At 38.8% G+C, this 22,467-nt stretch overlaps 1 protein-coding gene across 11 annotated transcripts in view; it reads right to left on the reverse strand.

Annotated features, from left to right (window-relative positions):
- nhsl1b (NHS-like 1b) overlaps positions 1 to 22,467 on the reverse strand; it is a 184,359-nt gene that overhangs the window by 20,341 nt on the left and 141,551 nt on the right. For 9 of the 11 annotated variants that reach the window (XM_069179408.1, XM_069179387.1, XM_015344886.2 and 6 more), the window contains exon 2: positions 4,440 to 4,592. In XM_069179408.1, coding sequence (XP_069035509.1) covers positions 4,440 to 4,592 — 153 coding nt within the window. Of the gene's footprint in view, positions 1 to 4,439; positions 4,593 to 10,647; positions 11,498 to 22,467 lie in introns of those variants that run through there. The other 2 variants (XM_069179414.1, XM_015344961.2) reach the window with 2 other exon arrangements.

Here is a 22,467-nt window from a genome sequence, read left to right on the forward strand (position 1 = left end):
GCACTATGTAAGTGTAGGATATTAAATCTGAACTAAGGAAGTTGTTCTCATGGATGTAAAGCAATTAAAAGAGAAAGAAAACACAGTAAGGAAAGCTGTATAGAGCACGTGGTATTCCTGAGTGTTTGATCACTGACATGGAAGCTCGAGAAGGAGCAGTAATGTCACATAGAATGGGCTTGCGATCTTGAAAAAAGCCTTAGCGTGGGGAACTCAAAAGCATGTTCTGCAAAGAGTGTCTTTCTATATGAGGTGCAAACTCCAACTACAATGAGAAAGGAGGAATAACTGCCACTTTCCTTCCTCTTCCCCCAGTTTTGCTAAAATGCTGTTCACAGTTCTGTTCCTTCCAAGGGTACAAACATTCCTCTGTACCACCACATTGAGTCACTGCTATCCCCATTATGCAAAGCAAACAGATCCTCACTTCTCTTCTTAAGAGCTAACACCTTTAGGAATTCACTCAAACATATGGCACGCTGTTGTGAATTTGCACCATGCGGAAGCAGCTGCATGTTTTGTGGCTAGAAGCTTACTGGAATTACGGCAACAGAAGATTCTTGAGCTTGTATGCTACTTTTTTCACAGAGCACTTTCTCACATCCTCCAAGGAACGTAGGGTGCAGATGCAGAAAAAAGGCACATTTGTAACAAGTGTATCGTTGTTGCTAAATCCAAACAGAGTCCTAAATGTCACACAGTAGACAGGGTCCAAAGGGTTGTTTGTGTCACTGTCTGGAGCCAATGAAACACATAAGTGACTGGAGAGATTACCCACAGTCCCCAAACAAAGCTGAATGTTACTCGTGATCACGACTCATCATTGGAGAAACAGAGCATCTACAACAGCTCATGAAAGGGGCAGATGTGCTTTCTGGTGATCACAATGGAAATATGTCAAGCTGAGGTAATGGTATAAAAACAGTCTGCTCTGAAATGCTTTAAGGCAAAAACCCACCGACCCCCCTTAAGAATCTTACTATTCTTAATGCATCTACTGTAGCTAAGGAGGCTATAGAAGGAGAATTAGATCATGAATTAAACAGGCCTTTTAATTTGGATTGATCAAAGTGTTTATAAGATCACTTGCAACTAAAAATAACAGTAAATATACCCTCTCCATATAGTATAATACAGAAATTCTTGCAAGTAGAAACTGATTTAAATGATCACTATTTATCACAGCAGAATTGTCTTTAAATTATTCATACTTAAAGCTTTATTAAATACTATTTCAGTACTGCTTATTATTATTGCAAGTTTTGCAGCCACTGGCAGCATAAGACGAGCCTGTTTCCTGTGCATGTCGAATGATTAAAGACAATGTTTAACAATTGTTTAATAGACTGTAATTTGACAACAATTTAATTTCCAGGCTTCTGCAGTAAATTACAGTTCTGAAACCCAACTGAAAACCCTCCTCTCCAGCTGCTCTGAAATCCAATCTTGTTTGAAATGAGGTTTTAAGGGATGTTATTCCTGTTGTAGAGACATACTGTAAGACTCCTATCAGTAAGGCACTACCAAGTTCATAACAATGATTCCTGATGTCACCCTTAAACTGAAAGGGAAAACTTAGGTTTAGAAGCCTGTCAATAGGAAATGTAATCTGGGAGGTTTATATGTCATTATTATTGATATGTGTGATTTTCATGGGTTTCACATTTCATAGCTCTCTGAGCACCGAAGTGATATTTTTCAGTCTGATTCAAGACTCTGCCTTAGCTTTTTACAGTGACAGCTCAATTCATTTCAGATGATGAAGCAACCATCACATTTACTAATTCAATTTCCATCAAAGAGCTCATTTGTTCTTTTTCATAAAGCCTAACCGCTGTGGTAATTACCTTCATTCACTGCACTCCATTTCATACAGATCACATGTGGTATGTGCTACACGTATATAGAAACAAAAATAAGTTACCCATGACCTACTTTCAAAGTATCTTTTCCACAATTCTATATTTAATTCTCACAGATATAAAAAACATGAATACAGCCTAAAAAGGAGGTATCAGTGAGCTACAGCCCTACAGCTAAAACCTGCATTGCACTGCGTTAATACTTCAATTCAGGCTCCCTAAAGAAAAGACTCAACAAAATTAATTAAGGTAATTCGGTTCAAGTTACGTGTGTCATGTCGACAGGGCAATCTTATCCCGCAAAGGAAATGAGATGCAAATGAAGAGAAGAGAACTCTTCTTTCTTGCTGCATGACACAAGACAGCTGGTCTGCCATGTTTTCCCTTGCCTCACTCCCAGATACCATGATATGCTGCCCTTCCTACAGTAGGGTACACTGACATGCCAGTCCTGGGCTCCGGTCCATTTCTTACCATTCTCCCTTGCACAGTTTGGCTTGTGGACTAATAGGAACGGATCTGTATTTTTTGCCTCACGGATTTCAAAGAATACACACTCGTGTGCTTCCCATGGGAGCAGGCCACTCTGATTAAATATTGATTTATTTGGAACATACAAATATTGAGCAGCTGACTGCCTCTGTGTCCCTCTTGTTCTAGCCCTTTGACACTGATATTTTGCTCAGCAGCATATTGAAAATCTTTCACAAGTGCCACACCCTTAACTAAACAGTGGCCAGACAACACTGCTTACTAGTGTGCCTGATTGAAAATCCAAAGTTGCAGTCCCTGTGTTTCTTATTTTTACTCATGTATCACTTCTGTTTTGTACAGTAGAAGGTAACTCATGTTCTCAGAAATTACATCTAATGATGTGTCACATGTGTGTTATATTTTAACTGTACATACAGTGTACTACCCTGCAGGTACTTACAGATACTGTCTGGATCTAAAACACAAAATGAAGGTATAGGCATCTTCATTCAGGATTGCGGTGAGAGAGCAGATTGTTCAAATTCACTTGAATGTTGGAAAATAGCATTTTGCAACCATATCACTCTGCAACTCACAACTGGCAACCCACTGAAGATAAGCAGGTGAGCCTGGTCAGTACCTGGATGGAAGACCTCCTGGGAAAATCTAAGGTTGCTGATGGAAGAGGTGTTAGTGGGGCCAGCAGGGGGCGCTTACCCTGCAGTCCATGTGGGACCTGACGGGGACACTATACTGTAAACAGGCGATGTCCTTTGGATGAGACATAAAACTGAGGTCCTGACTCTCTATGGTCATTAAAAATCCCAGGACGTTTCTCAAAAAGAGTAGGGGTGGCCCTTACCAATCATGGCTTCCAAATAATCTCCATCTATGAATTGGCTTCATTACTATACTCTCCTCCCCACTGATAGCTGATGTGTGGTGAGCGTTCTGGCGCACTATGGCTGCTGTTGCATCATCCAGGTAGATGCTGCACAGTGGTGGTGGAGGGGACTCCCCATTACCTGTAAAGCGCTTTGAGTGGAGTGTCCAGAAAAGCGCTATATAAGTGTAAGCAATTATTATTATTTTCAATAGTCCACAATTTGGTCAACAGCACTGAGATGTTCTGCAAAACCTTTGTTGTAAGGAAAGATGGGAGAGAATGAGCCAGCTACCAGTATCATGCATGAACAAGCACAGAGGACACCTGCTGTGTTACTGGGAAACACACAGGCATCAAATAAACAAGGTGGTCATACAGACCACCTGCTAATCTCCTGGTGTGGCGATAGGCTAGCAGCATTAAAATTTTATCAAGCTTAAAGCAGAAGCAAATCTAGCGACTCGGCTTCTGTCTAACCAGGGTGAAAGATGGAATACTAAGTGTGAGGTCCCAGCTGGAAAACCTAGGGAAAGGTGAATCAATACTAGGATCAGGTTGCTTTTTTATCAATGCAGTACAAAGGCAGGTCACCTTACTGATAAGAGTCCCTGTGGACTGGTCCAGTATCTATCCTCCCATGGCCCATCCTGAAGTCACGTGACCTTGAAACTGGACTGTCAGTGTAGTCTCTCACAACCATAAAAAAGCTTCTGCTATGTCTCTTTGATGGTTTCTCTAATTACACAAACTCTACAGTTCCAGGAAGAGGTACCCTCACTTTTTCATCAGAGGGTCTCAGGTATCACAGGGAACTAGGGAGAGGGGCAGGAAAGCTATGAGCACTCAGATGAGCACTTTGTAAACTGTATATGACTTGCACTGAACCATAATAGCATAACCCCAGCGATAAAACCTCTTGTAGAAAGTTTCTATACCACCGAAAGAGGAAATGCCTGAATTTGATTTAGCATTCATGTTTAAGTCACTGTGTTTAAATCTTAATTTTAATTTCTTTAACTTCTCAGACAAATAGCACACTATTCATTCATTTTGCTAATGCTTTTATACAAAGAAACTGTTCACAATCAATCACAAAAACCTCATGAATTATCCCATATCTCCACCCAGTGGTGACTTTGTATATTTAAAGGACTGATAAACCGATAATCATGGAATGACAAAGCCCCATTCCACTCTCTCAGCCCCCAGTGCCTCACCTCTCAGCACAGTCTTCAGGTTGACCTTGGCTTGGCGATGCAGATCCTCCACACATGCAGGCCGGTTGCTAGGCAGGAAGACGTTCTCCTGCTGGTGCCAGGGAGCTGTATAGTGGACTGTCCACTTGCTCTCGTCATCCAGATTTGATACAGCTGAAAGGAAATAACAGTCTTCCGTTACACAAGACCCAGCGAAACAATGCAAGGGCACTGACAGTCGGAAAGAGCTCTTCATTTGAACAAAGGAATACAAGGAATACAGGACATGCAAAATCTTTTGAGCAGCTAGATAAAAAAAAAGAGTGGAAAAAAATAGGATACCTGTACAATTATTGAAAATGCTACATAAAATGCCTTCTTTAAGCCTATCAAAGTGGGGCTAAATAAAGACAAAAAACTGGGGAGAATTTTAAATGTGTGCTTTTTCTCTTGTTATCAAAGACAGCAAATAAAATAGAAGCTATTAAATCACAATGGAATGAGAAAGCCTTCTGATCATCTCATTTGCCTCACCAGACATATGATTACATGTTTAAACTAAAACAGAGATATACATTAGACACCTTTATTCCTATTCTTTTTGGTTATACAAATTAAACGTTACTACCTGTGTTTGCGTCCTCAATAAACAAGTGACAAAAAAGGTTCTATTCCGAGTTATTTTTCCTTTTCCAAGGCGAGCTACTGACTGAATGATCTTTCAAGTATTACAACATTACAACGTCTTCGTCAAAACACCTGTGCGATGGAAATACGTCTTCTGACTAAACACATGCTTTAGGCAGCATAACCTGTTGCACAAGTTACAACCTGTCTGAACAGGACACTCCTTGCTGTATTTTCATGCTAGCTGTACATTTAAGCAAAATACAAAAAGCGGATAAAAAAAAACAGCACCGGTTGTTTTGTAATTGCCATAAAATCAAGTTATAAGGAATTGCTGAAAGATAGCAATGTAATCAAGTAAAGAACAATGAGATTATCACTTCTAAAAGAGACTATACATTTCTAGCATTTCTCCTGGACATCTCTGAAAAATGTAACATTTTTCTGTAGATTCTACCAAAAGGGTATTTCAAAGGCTTGTTCCACGTACCAGATTCCAATGGTAAGACACAACTCTTTTACCTAAACTGCTGGAGATGTCCATACAATTTTTGACCTCCCTTATCATACTAGTGCATCATTGAGGTTGGAACATATGGTTGATAACAGCATTTGTGGACTATTAAAGATCCCAGACACTTCGTATAAGAGTATGTTTCTTACTTCTGGTGTCCTGACTGATGTACCAAGTGAATATTTCACTCAGATGTTCACTAAGAAATCAAGAACTTGCCTCAGGAAGTCAAAGCACTGTATTGAATCTTATTTGCACAGAAGAGACAGAATTGTTTCAGGTACTTGAGTAGAAGAGCTCATGATTAATAATTCTAGTAGGCCTCTAATAGTCAGCATGGGTGTAGAAAAGGTAGGTCTTGCCTCACCAACTTGTTAGGATTCTGTGAACAACAATAGTAAATGATGCACAGGGAGCATATGATATGTTGCATTTAGATTTTCAGAAAGCTTTTCGAGAAGTTCCTACAGGAAATTCTCAGATTAAAGGCAAAATCAAGGAAAAGAAAGTGTTTGGATTGAGAATTGATAATGAATAGAAAACCGAGTACAGACAAGGGTCAATGCTCAGATTGGGGGGATGTAATTAGTAGAGTGCCGTAGGACACAGCTACACTTAATTTATATCAATGATCTAGATTCCAGAATAGTTAGTTTAGTTTTCAAATGATATCAAATAAGGAGGATGAGCAAACTGCAGAATCAGCAAATAAAACTTAAAAAGTTTTAAATAAAACTCAAGACTGGGCAAACACCTGGCCGGTTATGGTGCAAAAACAACAGGATGAAAAAATATCACATACGTTGTGTGATTTAATGAATTGTACTACACTAATACAGGCTAAAGGAACTGAACTTTTCTCTTCTAGAACAAAGATGACTATGAGGGGACCTCATACAAGTATTCAAAACCATCACAGACATTGACAAAGTCAACCCTTTCTATAGAAAGAACACTGAAACGTCAGCCAGAGAACACCAGCTGAACCTACATAAAAGCACAAAAACAAAACTTCTTTACCCAAAGGGTTGTGGGATTATGGAACAAGATGCCCAGTCAACCCTGGCTTCTTTCACAAAATGGCTTGCAGAAAACTTTGAATCAATTAGCAACAAACTATCAAACAGGTTAGACAGACCAAATATCTTCCACTTGTTTGTAACCCTTTAGATGTTGTTATGTTTTGAAGAAAAGTACCAGTCAAAGAAATTAAAATAAATTTATAACAAATAACCATAAAGCAATAGTAATGAAAGCAAATATTTCTGCATTAGGACAATGTTCAGTCCACTGTGTGTGCGTCTATGTCAGGCCCTGCATGAGGCCAGGCTATCCAACACAGAACTGCTGTGCTTTCAGTTCAGCTTTGTTTGATTTGTCGTGCTGCATAGTCATCTTTATGCCATGGGGGTCACATTAAAAAATGCAATGGATGTGGAAGTTTGCAATGTGTTCTAACAAATATCTGTAAATGATACACTCCAGTCACGTGATCGATAGAGGCTAACAAAGATATAGTGCTCATTTATTTTTTATTTATTTAGCTACCTGGCCTCAGAATGGGACATTGCTGGAGCAGAGAAACAACTACTCCTCAGTCCCACCCCTTGGTGAAACTTGAAATTATGAGCTGCAGATCTCTCCTCTACAGACACCTGTGCTGTGAGTTTTGCTTTCTAAGCAAGTCAGATTTTTCTGCATGATTCTTAGACCTTGTATTGGGCTCCTGGCAGTCTCAGCAAAAAACATGGCACACTTAACTTCACCTACAAACCCCTACCATTCAGTTTCTGAATGGTGTTGAACCTGCACGCACTGAGAAGATACCTGGACTGTAGGTCTAATTTCTTTTTTGGAAAAAAACAGTAATCAACAATCGTATTTGTATTCCATCACACTTCCCCCTTCCAACTTCAGAGCCGCCAGCTGTTAATTCAGTTATTTCACTGTTCCCACTCTTGTACTGCAATGGCTAAAAAGAAAACAAGGGTCCTCAGAAGCTCATAGGCACCAAAAACAGCCCAATAAACCAGATATTGGGAAATAATTGGTCACAGCCAGCTTGATGATGTACAGTAAGTACATGCCTTTTGTCTTAAGCTTAACATGGCTACACATACCACTGCAACACTAGTACTGTACATTAGTAAGCTGTTATAATAAGGTATTGTAAGTCTAAAGCATTGCAATGATGTGTGTTAAGCTTTAGTAAGACATTGTAAATTTTGGGTCGATGAGACTTAAAAGCACCAACTACTCTGTGGTTTCCCACCATTAAGCATCTCTCCAGCCCAAAGCATGGTTTTCTGTGAAAATAAACTCTACCTTGATTCCAGCACCTTCAAGCTTGTCTTGAAAATTCAAAAGTTCCGTGTCTATTAAATGGTTATGAATTGCGACAAACTCCATCCACTCCTAAAACTAAAAAAATCAGCTTCAAGCAAGCACGTGAGAGAGGCTCAGGCCTCTGAGCTATCCAGCAAGCACATGAGAGAGGCTCAGGCCTCTGAGCTATAGCCATATGTGGGCTTTGAGGGCACATTCAAGTGAGGGATGAAAAGAAAAAGAAAGAAACAACAGATCAGAACAAAAGTGCTTTTCAACTCTAGTCTCTGGATTTGGGCTAAAGGGCTTCAATTAAAAAGCTCTGACATTTTTAATTCTGCAATAACCGAAAATTCTTAGTATGTCATGGTAAAAAGACCATGTATTAATTCAGTGTGGAGGGGCAAAATATACAAATTGTACTAATGGGAAAACATCTTGCTTAAGTAAACATATAAGAAGCTTAAAATCTGTAAGCTTGCAAAGGAAATTACTGCATTTCTTCCCATTGCATACATAGAGTAGCTATCAGGATGATGGAATGCATCTTGTAAAAAAGCTATTTGAAAATTCAGTGACTGTTATTAGACAGATCCTACATTCACTCCTGTTGTATACTGCAACCTCAGTTCATTATTCAACCTAGTTCCAGGATAGAATAAATTCACATGCCTGCAACATGTTACTATAATAAATCACCCATTATCAGAAAGCTGCTTGTTCTTGATAAGGGTCACAACAGCTTGGATCCTATCCCTGAAGCATAAACTGCCAGGGATTATACCCAGGTCACAAAGAGAAGCAGACCAGAATTATTTAAAGACACCAAATTCATCTGGTCAGCATTGTCTTTGGAAGATGGGTGGAAACCAGAGTACCCAGAGAAAACCCACGCCAACACAGATAGACCGTGCAGACTCTAAACGGAATCACCCCTCTCCCCAGGTATCGAACCCAGGACCCAAGAGTCCAAAAGTAGTGGGAGTATTTGCAATCATAGTAGATGAGGTAAATCTTCTCTCCTGGTGATATTACATGCTTTTGTTTATTTTTACTTTCTAATCAGGCCAGATGCTAAACTTAGAATAAAGTATAACAGACAGTGATTATTAACCTGGGAGCTACAGCATAGTGCTATAAGAAATGTGCCTTAAAATACAGATCCTATATATACCAAAACTCACAAAAACATAATTGTCCAAAGTAAATAAAGCATCCAAAGCCTAAAGAGAAATTAACACATCCTGTGTTTCAGATTCTCTTTATTTCTGCCAGACCCCCCTGCCCATGGTACAAACCTTAAATTCAAAGCCTCAGCTGGGCTAATAAAACAGGCCTTGTAACATTTATTCTAGGCTCTGCTGTGTTTGAACAACTCTAATCTGTCTCTGTAAACAAAGCTCCCAACAATTCACCCCAGGCTCTTTGGAACACTATCCTACCGGATCAAACAGTAATCGGTGCTGAACTAAGGAGGATATAGCAGGCATTTAAGAGGTTTGATATCCAGTTTCATACCATTTTTCCCAATCATTACATTATTTTAAAAGCCAGTGAAGTCAGAGAATACTATAAAACTACTAAAAACACTAAACTACATATTGCAGCATGTTATCCACATGGCAAAGATCATTATGAATTACAATCAGTCTGTAAGATTGGATTTAAATGCACATGAAAAACACAAAGGCAAATGTCACTTCCTGACAGCTTGTTTCAAAAACTAAAAGAATGTGTCCTTATACTATAGCTTCATTTTGGTGGTCAAAATGTCTGCAGTAGACATTGTCTGAATATACCTGAGGATTTCTGCTCAGTTTCTGTAGTGTTAAGCAGACTGAGATGCCTGGGTGAGACGCTAGTCCATTGCAGAGCTACCCCCAGTGATGTGGGGCACCCATCTGGGTGGACTGGAGCAAAGGCACAGAAGAATATCTTGTTCAAGGGTATTACAGCTATGTCCACACCAGGGAGTTGAACCTACATTCTTCCAGCTGGAATTCAGGAGCCCAAATCACCTCTCTATGTTGTAACTACATTTGATATGAACACAAATATGACCAAAAAATGACAGCTTATTGTTCTAAAAAAACAAAAAAATATATAATTCACTACAACTGTAGTGGCACTGGTCACCTCAGTATCTGGATCCCCTAGACATGCTTTTGTGTTTTCTGGCAGCATCTGAAAGTCAGATGGACTTTCTGAGAGAAAAAGCATCGGTATCAAAAGAGGCAATTTCACGCTCGGTATGAATTGGCACTTTAGGCATATAGGCTAAGAAGTTATTTGTGGAGAGGAGTTTTTCAGAAGGTGGATTGCTCAGCTGAGTTACAGCAAATGAGGTGTGGTGGCCTCTTACTCAGCTAGAAAGCAATCCAAAATGTGATGAAGAAAAAAAAAGAATAAAACAGGAGCTCAGGTTATGCATGCATGCAGGCAAACTGGCTCCTGCCAACAAAAAAAACAACAGAAAACAAGAGTCATTCTGTGATGAGTCTTCGACCCCCAGTGATTCATAATACCAACAACTTAATCCTAAGTCTTTGCAGGCAGTTCCACACATTACATTAAAAACTGCAGTACAGTTCTAAAAGAGAGATTTGAGAAGTCTTACATTTGATCTAAAATAGTTTGGCAAATGCGGATTTTAAAAGATATCTGCAGCAAAACAACATTTTGTCAGACTCACCCGTCTTTAGAATTAACCTTGAAGAGAAGTGGTCTGGTTACAGCTTTAAAAAAAAGATCTAGGAAGCTTACCTTTCTTCTTGAAGTACTTAATCACAGATTTCAGCGTTGTTCCTATAAACACCATTATTCCAATTTATCCCTCTAAAACCAGGCAAAAGTTTGTCCTGCTGCACGACCCTGTGCACTGGAGCAGCTCAATAGGGCAAAGCGATGCTACAGCAGTTCTGATCACACGATGCTCAGAACCCCACCAGCAATTCAAATGAAGGGAGCTACATGATCCCGAAACAGCCAGCTTCTGCCTCACAGCACAATGAGCTACAAGTACAACCCCCCTCCCGCACACCCCTGAGCGTGGCAGTGGGCTGCCTGCAGTTCACAACAGCTAAGACCTGCTGTTGGGGGTTTGCGGTTTTAAAAGGGTCTGTTCCCATGTATTTTGGGACTGTACACAACCTGTATGTGGTTCTTCTACTGCCCTGCTTTTAAAACAAAAGATATGCCGTGGTTTTGTCTGTTGCAAAGGCAAGAGAGTGTCTGTTAAGTTTACTCTCCGGTGCTTCACAAGCACAATAGCTCTGGCAGCAGAGAATAGATTGCCTACAATTTACCCATTGTCCAGCTACAACCACTGTCAACCCTTCCTCCCGCTATGCTCCTCTGGTGCCTTTCTTTCAAGGCTAAAAGACAGCTCACAATAGAACCTCAATGGGGTTGCAAATGATCCCTGAATTTCATGGGGAGATTAACAGTTTACACCTCCCTCCTGTCTGGCTCATTTAAGCAGCTCATAGTTTCTTTACAGATACGGGTGCAAGAGGGAGGCTTTTCTATGGCTTCTTAATCCTGCCAACACATTTGCAAGGTAAAGTCCTTCCAGACCGATTTCTGTGTTCCCCTTTGAACGTGAGCAACAAGCCTCATCAGATCTTGAAAAAGCCAGCGTTTTGCCTTGCCCTGGCTTGCTCCAGTCTCCTGCCATCAGACACGATTACAGTGAAAGCAGGAGCTGGAGAGATAATACATGCACACACAGGCAGCTCTAATTATAAACACATTGTTTTCCTACTCTAATGGGCTTGTCAACATCTCTATCTGTCATTAAAAGAGGTGGGGGGTGGGGGGGTGATTAAATCTTTCAGATGTGATCAAGGGAACAGGAGTTCACAAACCTTTGTAGACAAAGATCTTACAGGAGGGGCTGAACGTCTCTGATTAATAAATAAACCTAAGGAATGTCGACTGTCCTTGTTCATAATTAAGAAACAGATATAAAAAGGTGCATTGCAAACAATATGCAAGACAACAGTACGATCCAGTGACAACGACACTTCTGCAGGGACACTTTTTTATGGCAAGACCTTCCAGAAGCACAACATTCTGTTTTAATAATGAGCCTTTTCACACTTCTTCACTCTGTCTGTCAAAGCTCACACTTTGCAATGGCTGTTGCACAGCACTGGTACTTTGCAGTTTGAAAAACACAGATTTCATCTGGGTTCAGCGTTCAAGAGCTTTACTAAACTAAATGGAACAAAGCAAATTATTTAATGATCAAATTATGATTCATAATCTTAAATCTGGACATACTCTTGGTTTAAATTATTTATTTTTCTGCGCTTTGTGAGCAGTAAGGTAATTCACACTGATGTATCTTTTAAAAATCGAAACCATTATAACAAAAGAAACACAACTAGCTTATATACTGCAAAGGAACAAGTAATAGGTTTAAAAGGCTTCTTCACACCTGAAGAAGGCTCCACGGCCGAAACGTTGTGTTCTCTTTCTTCTTTTTTTCAGCATGGAATAAACCTATTACTTGTTCCTTTGCAGCCTACGCATGCTGACGCAGCTACCCACCTGAACTAGTAATAGGTTTATTCCATGCTGAAAAGAGAAGAAGCCTGAAGAAGGCTCCATGGCTGAAATGTTGTTTTCTTTCTTCTCTTTTCAGCATGGAATAAACCTATTACTTGTTCCTGTGTCTCTTATGAATGCTGATGCAGCTACCCACCTGAACTAGCTTATATGCTGTATATTCTAATATATTATATTCCACATCCTCTATTAATCCTTTAAATAATAGCATATTATTCTCCCCTATGGGATTAATAAAGTATCTATATATATTTATTTCTAATCTACTTATTGACCAATGCAGTTTTACATTGTGTATAATATTGTATCAGAGATAATATTTATAAAAAAACACTTTATAAATACATGAAAAGATTATATCACTACCTCTCAGCATCTGGACTTGTCCCTAGACTCTTTATTCGTTCTGACTTCATCAGTTTTACACTCACAATGTAAAAGATACTGCTTTATAAATTCACACACGTCAAAAAACACAATTTTGCCTTCACAAGAGAGTCTAAGCCACATTTCCACTCCTGAGTGCTACACTCCTACGCGCAATATCCCCTCTCCTCTGACAACAAAAACAATAACTGATCTCAATTTAGACAATGGCTGCTGACTTCTTTTGCTATTAGGAGTTTTCTGTGATTGAATCAAGATACAGTATGAATGGCATTGTAAAACAAGGCGTGATGTTGCGAAGGCATGCAGAAATTACAAAGTAGCTCTGAGCACAAGGATACAGAGAGTGTACCAAACAGAATTCAGACTTGTTAAATATTTGTTTTTCTACAGAACTTAAAACACCAAGTGCCTGCTGAGCGAGTGTTAATTCTAGGGAGAAGTACCTTTGTGTGTCTGCTGTTCCTCAGAGGTTGACACATGTAATAGCAGTTGGGTGTGCTCATGCACCCTGTAGGGAGAACAAGTAGCCTTTTAAAAAGAAAACATATTTATGTTTTCTTTAGAATCTTTTTTACAAGAGTTCTTAATGGCTTCTAAATGCAGAGCAGGTTTCCCACGCCAGAAAACAAACCTGTCTTCAATGCCAGTAATGTCAAAACAGTGCTACTGGGGTTCGCAGGTATGAAAGACTTCCCCTCCCCCAGTGAACGGGCAAAAGTCTGTATAAAAAAAGGGCTGTAATTTAAAAGGGCTTGCTTTAAAATTTATTCACAGCTGTTTGCTAGGAAAAAAAAACTTTAGCACAGTTTCCTTTTATATCATCGAGTGAGAACTAAACTTTGATACATAAACTACAGCTAATCATTCTCCGAATTCTCCAAAACAGAAGGCTTGTAAAATTACCCCCCCCTGATTTGACTTTAGAAGTCGTGGCTGAACAAATACAGTACTTGTTTACATTATGTTTTAATAACTCACAATTTGTAATATATTATCCTCTTGTTATTTATTAAAATAACAAATCCTAGTTAGCAATTGTATTTTCCAACTCTCGAACATGACTTACTTTCAAACTGGACTTCAATAAGGTTGTGCTGCTTCTAAAAGAAATGGGAGCCATACAGCTTCTTTATTCTCTAAGGGGTTTAATAGTGCCCAGAAGTGAGCAAAAGGTATTAAACAAAAAGACTGATTTTTTCAGAGACTTAAGCTTATGAGAAACATGATTAAGAATATTTATAGGATGGAAGCCACAAGGTCAGTAAGTCGACCTTCTCTGGCTGAGAAGGGAGAGAACTGGGGGAGTTTAGCTTGAAGGGATTCACTGTGATTTCACGATCCTGTCGGCTTCCCCCCAGAGCCAGCTCTTCGCAGCTTTCTGATTGACCTGTTCCATTGTGCCGCTTGGGCTGGTCACCGGGATGCCTGCACACAAAGCCATTCTGCAGCAGTCTGGGAGTCTTTAGTTTTGCCAGACAAAAGCAGAACAAAACCTCTGGAAAAATAAGAGGCCCCACAGAAAAGTAGGGCACCAATAGCAAGTATCGTGAAGTTTGATGTATCACGTCCTATAGCCACTAGCAGTGGATGAAGTCACTCACCGAGTCTGAAACCTCACTGGTACACACAGATGAAGGTACGGACTGGTAGTGGACAAAAAACAGAAACAAAACAAAAAAACTAGTAAATAGCTGAGGGGGCATCAAGTATGTTGAAAGCAAGGGCTTACAAGAGAGGTGGAGCTTGCATTAATTATGAACCAAATAAAACATTTAGAGTGTAGGAATAATGCCGGAGATAGAGAGTATTTTCAACCTCCATCAACTAGGCAAATTAAATTTAAAAAGATTTAGATAAAATTCACAACTGGGCAAACACCTGGCAGATAAAGTTTAATGTATACAGGTGGTACCGCATGCGGGGAGTAAAAACATAACGTATAAATATATTGTAGATCAATAGGAATTACGGAGCTTGAAGAGGTTATTTATGGAAAATACATTGGTGTTTATGTTGACACATCATTTACATATTCTAGATAAAGTTAGAATGTAATTTAAAAGGCCAACAAAATGCTAGGGCATGTAGTTGAAAATTTAAATCAACGGGTAAATTTAAAATCGAGAACAGGAGGCACTTCTTTACTCAAAGGGTTTCGAACAGACTATCCACTCATGGTGGTGAAACCAATACACTGGTTTAATTCCAAAATGGGTAGGAAGAAAACCTTGGATTAATTAACTACTAACTGCTAAATTGGTTAGACTGGCTGAATGGCCTCCTCTCGTTTGTAACCTTGCTTATGTTCTTAAGTGTAAAGTGAAGTTTGGACACTTCCCCACAAGCACATTGTTGTTTTTGCTGTGAATGATGATTGTAGGAAGCAGGCAGCTGTTAGTAACCAGGTTGTGGTAATGCAGCTTCATTGTGCGGCTGAGGAAAATGTTAAATTTACCATGCTCCCTTGTGCCAACGTGCTGAATTCACTATACGTGATACATGAGCCAGCAGTACGTGTGTAAAGAGATGTTCTTCAGAACCAGTAGCAGAATGGATTTATTAGATGTGGGACCACTAATGAAGCTCAGGTCTGTAAGTGGCTTTAATTGTTTTGCAATTGTAACAATTTAATTGTTTTATTGAGTTGCATGTGAAAAAAACAAGTGGAGGAATATGGTTCATATTTTATGTGTAAGATAAAATAAAAAACAAAGCTCTTTTATTGCAATTGATTGTATATTCTATAAAATATCTGTATTTGGGGTAGGAAAAGACTGTGTGTTTTGTCTGTTTAAACACAGATTGTTTCATACCACTGCAAAAACAATAATGCTTTAAAATTCCTCCTTTAAAGCTGCACAACAGGAGTACTTCAGGAATAGCTTAAGACAAAATTTCCGCTACTTGCAAATTTCCTCCCAGATGCATAGCTATGCTCACCTACAGCATACTTCACAAAAGCTCAGCAGGTCAGAATACTCTCTTCTATTATTCTTCAATTGCCACAGCAGTTCCTGTAGCTGCTTTGTTATTCACTTGGTGGTTTAAAGTGGACAGTGAGAGCGCAGGGGTCCAAGGTCTTCAAGATCAAACCCCCCTGTGGGTGAATTCATGAGATTTAAACCACCTCTGCATTACAAGGATGCTCAAGCAAATCAAAGCTCTGGTTTACAGCAGCTGTTTTTAATAAACCACTGGCCTGGAGGGTGGCCTGAAGGAGTCTTGTGCTTCTGTCAAGTAGATATTTATAATCTTATAAAAATGTGGACCATTTTCAAAAAACACTGCTGAAATCTGGAGAATTGATTGATATTGGTGATCATGGAAGATGATGATGATACTGATATCGATGACGATGATGATAATAACAACAATAATAATGATGATAATGATAATAATGGGTAATCTGAGAGTCATCTCCACCACCACAGCAGAACCAGGCATCACCCACCTGGATGATGTGAGCCGACGATGATGATAACAACGACAACGACAACGACAACGAGCACGACAACGACAACGACAACGACAACGACAACGACAACGACAAGGACAAGGACAAGGACAACGATAACGATAACGATAACGATAACGATAACGATAACGATAACGATAGGTAATTTGAGAGTCACCTCCACCACTTCAGCAGAACCAGGCATCACCCACCTGGATGATGCGATAGCCGCCAAAGTACAGTACGCTCACCTCACATCAGCTATAAGTGGGGAGGAGAACAGACTGATGAAGCCAATTCATGGATGGGGATTATTAGGAGGTCATGACTGGTAAGAGATCACTTTGTGCCAATGATCTCACAATGGATGGATGAAACAATTGTATCTGATTGCAAATCCTTACCCTATTGGAAATTGGAATGTTAGCTTTAATAAACGTAAATGTCATTCAGACTAGGAAAGGTAATAATAAAACTATGTAATGTGCAGTTGACTGCATTTAGTTCTTGGTTTGTGTATTATATGGCAAAAATGTGCAATGTTGCACTGTGAAGCGTTAAGAGAAGAGAGGAGCAATCAGTATAAGTTCTGGATGCAAGACGTGCCATTAATCGGCAGATTAAAAAACATGAATTGTCAAAATTCATGAAGGGATGACATTGTGGAGATTTGATCCCTACAGTCGGCACATAATACACCAAAATACAAAGAACAGATGCTTCACCAATGAAGACCAATTAAGATGAACAGTAGGTTTTAAAATATTATGTGTTTAGCAATCCTAAAAAAGTTAGTTTTGGTTTGATTGTATCCTTCGCCCATATCTACAAGTTCAGGCCCCACAGATTAATTTACATGTTCTAAAAAATCAGATCTACCTCAAATAAAAAGCTGCAAGTTGTTTTTGTAATGTATGCAGCATCACAAAGTATTCCTCAGCAGCTCATTAGTGTACAGTAATTATCTAAGTAGTGGACCATTATACAAATCACTGTGAATGAAGTAAGGCCTGTTACATGTGTAATTACCCACAGTTTTGTGTAAAGTGACTTGGAAGTGATTTAGCAAACCTGGTGTTATCCAAGCTTGCTCTGCGCTAAAATAATAGATTTACAGATCTTCATTTAAAGTGTGTGAGAGGAGTATAATTACAGAGCAGCAGGTCACAACACACACCCAAGGTGCAACATAGGAAAACAGCCCAATTTCAAATGAAAGACAAGTGGACGTTTATAGCAAAGTAGCGGGGCACAAATAATGAGTACCACACCTTTGGCAAAAAACATGCTCATTGCTGTTGAGGAGCACAGACACTACTAGAGGAGCACAGAGATGTAAACTGGCATAAGAACACAAACCACACTTGTTCATGTTGAATGACCATGTTGCTGTAGGCATTTATGCTCCATGAGTGTCCTAAATGTTTTTCAGTCTCTGCTCCTGGCAATATCTGTTTTATCTAAGCTATCAGTTAATTAATGATAAAATGATTTCTGTATGGCTTAAGTTCAAAATGAACACCTATAAAATCCAAACAATTTTCTTGACCTCTAAGAAGAAAGGTTGAAAGTTAAAAGCATACCTAATGGTCAAGCAACTATGAACTGAGTTTCATTTCCTACATAAATACTAATTGCAAAACAGTGGGAGTGGCAAACAAAGAAATGCATATCCAGCATGCCAGGACAAAGACACAGCAAATGATATTTACAAAGATATTTAAACAAATTCATTGGGCACAAAATTAACATGGATGAGTGCAAAGTGATCCACACAAGTAGTAGGAACAAACACTATAATATCTCAGCAGTGATTCTTATTCAGGAAACTGAACACAAAAAAGATCTGGGTGTTTATGTAGATTCTTTTATAGTCTCCTCATCAAGACAGTGTGGGAAAACCATTCAAAACAAACAGAATACTTGGTTAACCGAATAGTGTTACATTTAAGGCTAGGAAACTTATGGTCAAGCTTTACAACACAGTATTTCATTTGTCATACTGTCACTAGAATATTGTGTTTGGTTTGGTTTTTGACCACAAAAAGTGTGTTATAGCCTTAGAAATAGTGAAATGAAGAGAAATAAGAATGATTATTGGTTTCAGGTATTTGGGCAGGTTAAAGGATCTAAATCCCTTAATTATAAAATAAAGGAGACTGAGGGAAGCTTTGAACAAGGTATAGAGGATCTTGAAGGGTACAGACAGGGTTAAACCAGGGATATGTATCACACATTGTTTAGAGCAAAGGACACACAACAAAATCAGAAACTAAAAGAATAGATAAAAAGAGACTTGGGATTCTGCAACAGCCTTTCCAGAAGGGTGTTGCTTAAACTCTGGGATCTTCTAAGAAACGGCTGGATGCAACTTTAGATTCACTTAACTACACTGGTAAAAAAAGATCAGCGAAATGGCCTTGCTTACACCTTGCTTACATTCTTATTGTGACATGATCCTTCGTTTGTTTGATATGTGTCACCAAATATCAACTTGTTGGGCTTTAATAGTTTAAATAGTTTCCTTAGGTGCACTATTTCCATAATTGATTCTTGAAATTTAACTCAAAGCACCGCATTCTCTCACTGAAATCACTGTAGCATTTGCATGAGTATGTGAGCTAGAAAAAAGGAAGACATTACATGTTGTCTAGCGGACTGTGTCAGTATCTGCTTTTCTGTTGCTTTTTACCTTAAACCGAGCTCTGCTTGGTGGAAAATGAAAATGATTACAAGATATTTGTCTCATATGAGCTCTTTTTTAAGTCACATGGCACAAGAATGTTTTAAAGGCCTTTCATTTTTAACACCTTTAAATTCTGGTTGGTGTGGACTTCATGAATAAATATACAAGAGATTAAAAAAGAAAAGAAGTGAACTGTAATCTTCTCATGAAGTAATTACTGTGAATATTAAAAGTTTATTAATACCTTTGTTGATGTTTGTTTTGTTGCACATAATGAAATTACTAGCTTTGGACACAAAACGCACTCTTCCACAAATCAGTAAGACTGATAATTTATTTCTACACTGTCTGATCACTGGAATTCTATTCATACTGTCTGAGCATTGACAGGAATAATTAACAATTGATGAATAACACAAGCTTACTGCAAAGTATATTTGAAGGCAGTCTGATTGTTCTAAAGTCACCAAAAATGCAAGCTCTCTTTGGTATTCACTGGTTTTGGCTGGGAATGGGATAATGGATCAGCTGGAAAATAGTGAACATCACGAAAACATCAAATCTCTCCATGTGGAAATGTTACTGTTTACTTGCTTTTACTTAAATAGGAGTACAGTACCTTAACTGTACAACCAAATTTACTGAAAGTGCTGTTTAACTGCTCTTACAATTATCAGATTCCTGATACAGCCACTATGTTTTAAATGTTGTTCTTGGCAATGTAATTCATTGTGGCAAAGCTACTACACAGCTCTAGCAGCACATGTTCATTCTACTGGTATATTAAGAGAGCTTGTCTTTAGTTCAGGAAAACACGTACAATTTAGTTAAACATGGCATTGACAGATATATTTTAACCTCGAGTGTAGCTTCAAAATAAAAATTCAATTAATACATCAGGGATTTACTAAACTGGATTTAATAATCTCTATATTTTTGTGAAGGCCTCAATTTGTGCTCCAAGTCAGACATTTTAAACTCATGTGATTATTTATCTTAATGTACAGCACATAAATTTGTGCGAGACAGTAAGGTAAAAATATGGTGAAAGGAGGGCTCCCGGGAAGGTGATTCAAGGGAATGTGCAAGTGGAAGTCTGCTGTAAGTCCCATGTGGAATTCTCATTGATTCCCTGGAACAGACTGCTGGGAGGTCAGCCATCACCTTAACCACAGCCGCGAGAGTGCTGACCTTCTGTCCGACCTCCATCTAGCGCAAAACCCCAGATGTCGGTGAAGACGGAGAGTATAGTACTTAATGTTTAATAGAGCAGTCCAGGGCATTTTTCTGATTGCACCTGACACTGTAGCCTCACACAGGATTAATGGACAGCTGGCGTGTCAGCTGTGAGAAGAATCCACCACTGAACAGCTCCTTCAATCTGCTCCTGTAGCTCTGGAGTTAGCACACTAATCGGAATGAACTTGCTCTTGTCTTAAACCTGATAATTCATGTAGAATCTCTGTTCCTTCTTGCTAGGACTGATCAGTGCTGTATAATGTTCAAGACAATATTTGAAAAAGTATAGCTTAACAGTATCTATAGATCTAAATGAATTGTTTCAAAAGAATTGTTAATGACTTTGTAGTTTTTTAATCTCTGTATATATACAAATGTTCCACTTTTTAGCAGAACATGTTATCTATAGGCATCAGTACTACATCATTTCGAACAACCCTCCAATATCCCATTCAGGCCCTGCTGTTCACACTGTATATTTAGATTCTGTGATTCAACATTGGACTGGTGTTTTCAGTCATTCTATAATAATATGGAATTATGATGTACAGTATTCTTGCAATTTATACCACTCTACATTAAGCATTTCTTCATTTTTAATACCCTGCAATATATTCAGCAAATTTGTGTTGCATGTATCTTACAGGTATTTTACAGTTCCAACACAAAAACAAAACCCCTAAATATAAATACAGAGATTTCACACATTAACTGAAATGTATGGGTATACAGTATACAGTACCTGCTTCAACAGTTAGGGAATTAATGGATTTCCTTGTTTCACACATATATATATATACAGGTAGTGGCTAAAACAATGGAACCAACAATGTAAAGCAGGGTGTTGGGTCACAAGAGGCATGCAGTACAACCTGTATGCACCATGACACAGAGTGTACCAGCACCTGAAATTCTGCAGGTGGAATGTGACACCTTTCTTTCACAAAGAAAGTCAATTAACTCGCTACAACTAACTCACATCAGATGTCATTACAGAGTATTCCATATGTGCTTGATTGGGCCATGACATGTGGGTAACAGCAGTGTCATGCTTATCGCAGCATTGGGCAGCCATGAGTATTTGCTGGATGGGGGTCTTCATCACGAAAGACACCTCTCCCAGTGAGTATGAATTGCTGCAACATGGAGTGATGATCACTCAGTACTACTGATTAGCAATTACACCTTGTCTTCTAAGGTCAAGGTTGCACTCCAGTAAAATGCAACCCACAACATTGCAGAACCCCACATTGCTGGTAATCAAGTATTTTGGTCTATAGGCCATATTTCTCCCCTTCTTGGTAGTTCACTTTACTCTTTCCACCACTGGATTTGCAAATACGCACTGCCAGAGGTAATTCTTTTTTAATATCACATGTGCCACACTATTCTGGAAGCCTTTGCTTTTAATATACTTGACAACTCTCATTTACCCAGGTTTTTCTATTTCTCACCCCACTACCTGTACAGTTAGAAAATGAAACTACATACATACAAACAAAATAAATCATAATTTAAGCACCTGGAATCTCCAATCAGTAAGAGTGTTGTGTAGGCTATCAGTATTATGCCTTAAATTACTGTTCCCATTTTTGTTAGTTTGAAACCCCTTTGAGTCATTTACTGAGAAAAAAAATACATTAACATCTAGGCTTAAATCATTGTATGGATTACTTTGAAACTGAAAGCTATTAAATATCAAAAACGTTACTGGTTCCAATACTCATTTAAAACATTTTTAATGCCTCTCAGAATATAATATTCCATATTTTGAGACTTTTTGCAACTGTCTCACAGTGAATTAAATATTAAACCATAACAATCTGGTCCTGTGCTGGAGGATGGACTACTCAAGAGTCATGTACATAACTTAATGACACATACTGGTGACAATATAAAAGTATGCTAAAACCTTTGTTTAAACAGTCTTTTTGATCAGATATGAGTTTGGACAGAAGTCAGTTATATTCAGCAACGAACTAGTCACAACACTATTCAAACATAAGCTACAGTAGATAAGTACTCTATCTTACCTGACTAAAATGCTTACAAATTACAGCAGTTCTCAATCTGCCAGCAAACTTCAAGTGTCTGCGTCTCTAAGATATTTACACACCATTACACAGGGTGCCACCAGATGCTGGTGAAATCCATTTAAGTTTTCCCTGTAGTCGCTGGCATGGTGCTGTATGCGATGCATAATTCTATTTATTATAAAACGAGAAGGGTGTCCCAGAGGGCT

The sequence above is a fragment of the Lepisosteus oculatus genome, chromosome 2, assembly GCF_040954835.1.
Source record: "Lepisosteus oculatus isolate fLepOcu1 chromosome 2, fLepOcu1.hap2, whole genome shotgun sequence".
Lineage (NCBI taxonomy): Eukaryota > Metazoa > Chordata > Actinopteri > Semionotiformes > Lepisosteidae > Lepisosteus > Lepisosteus oculatus.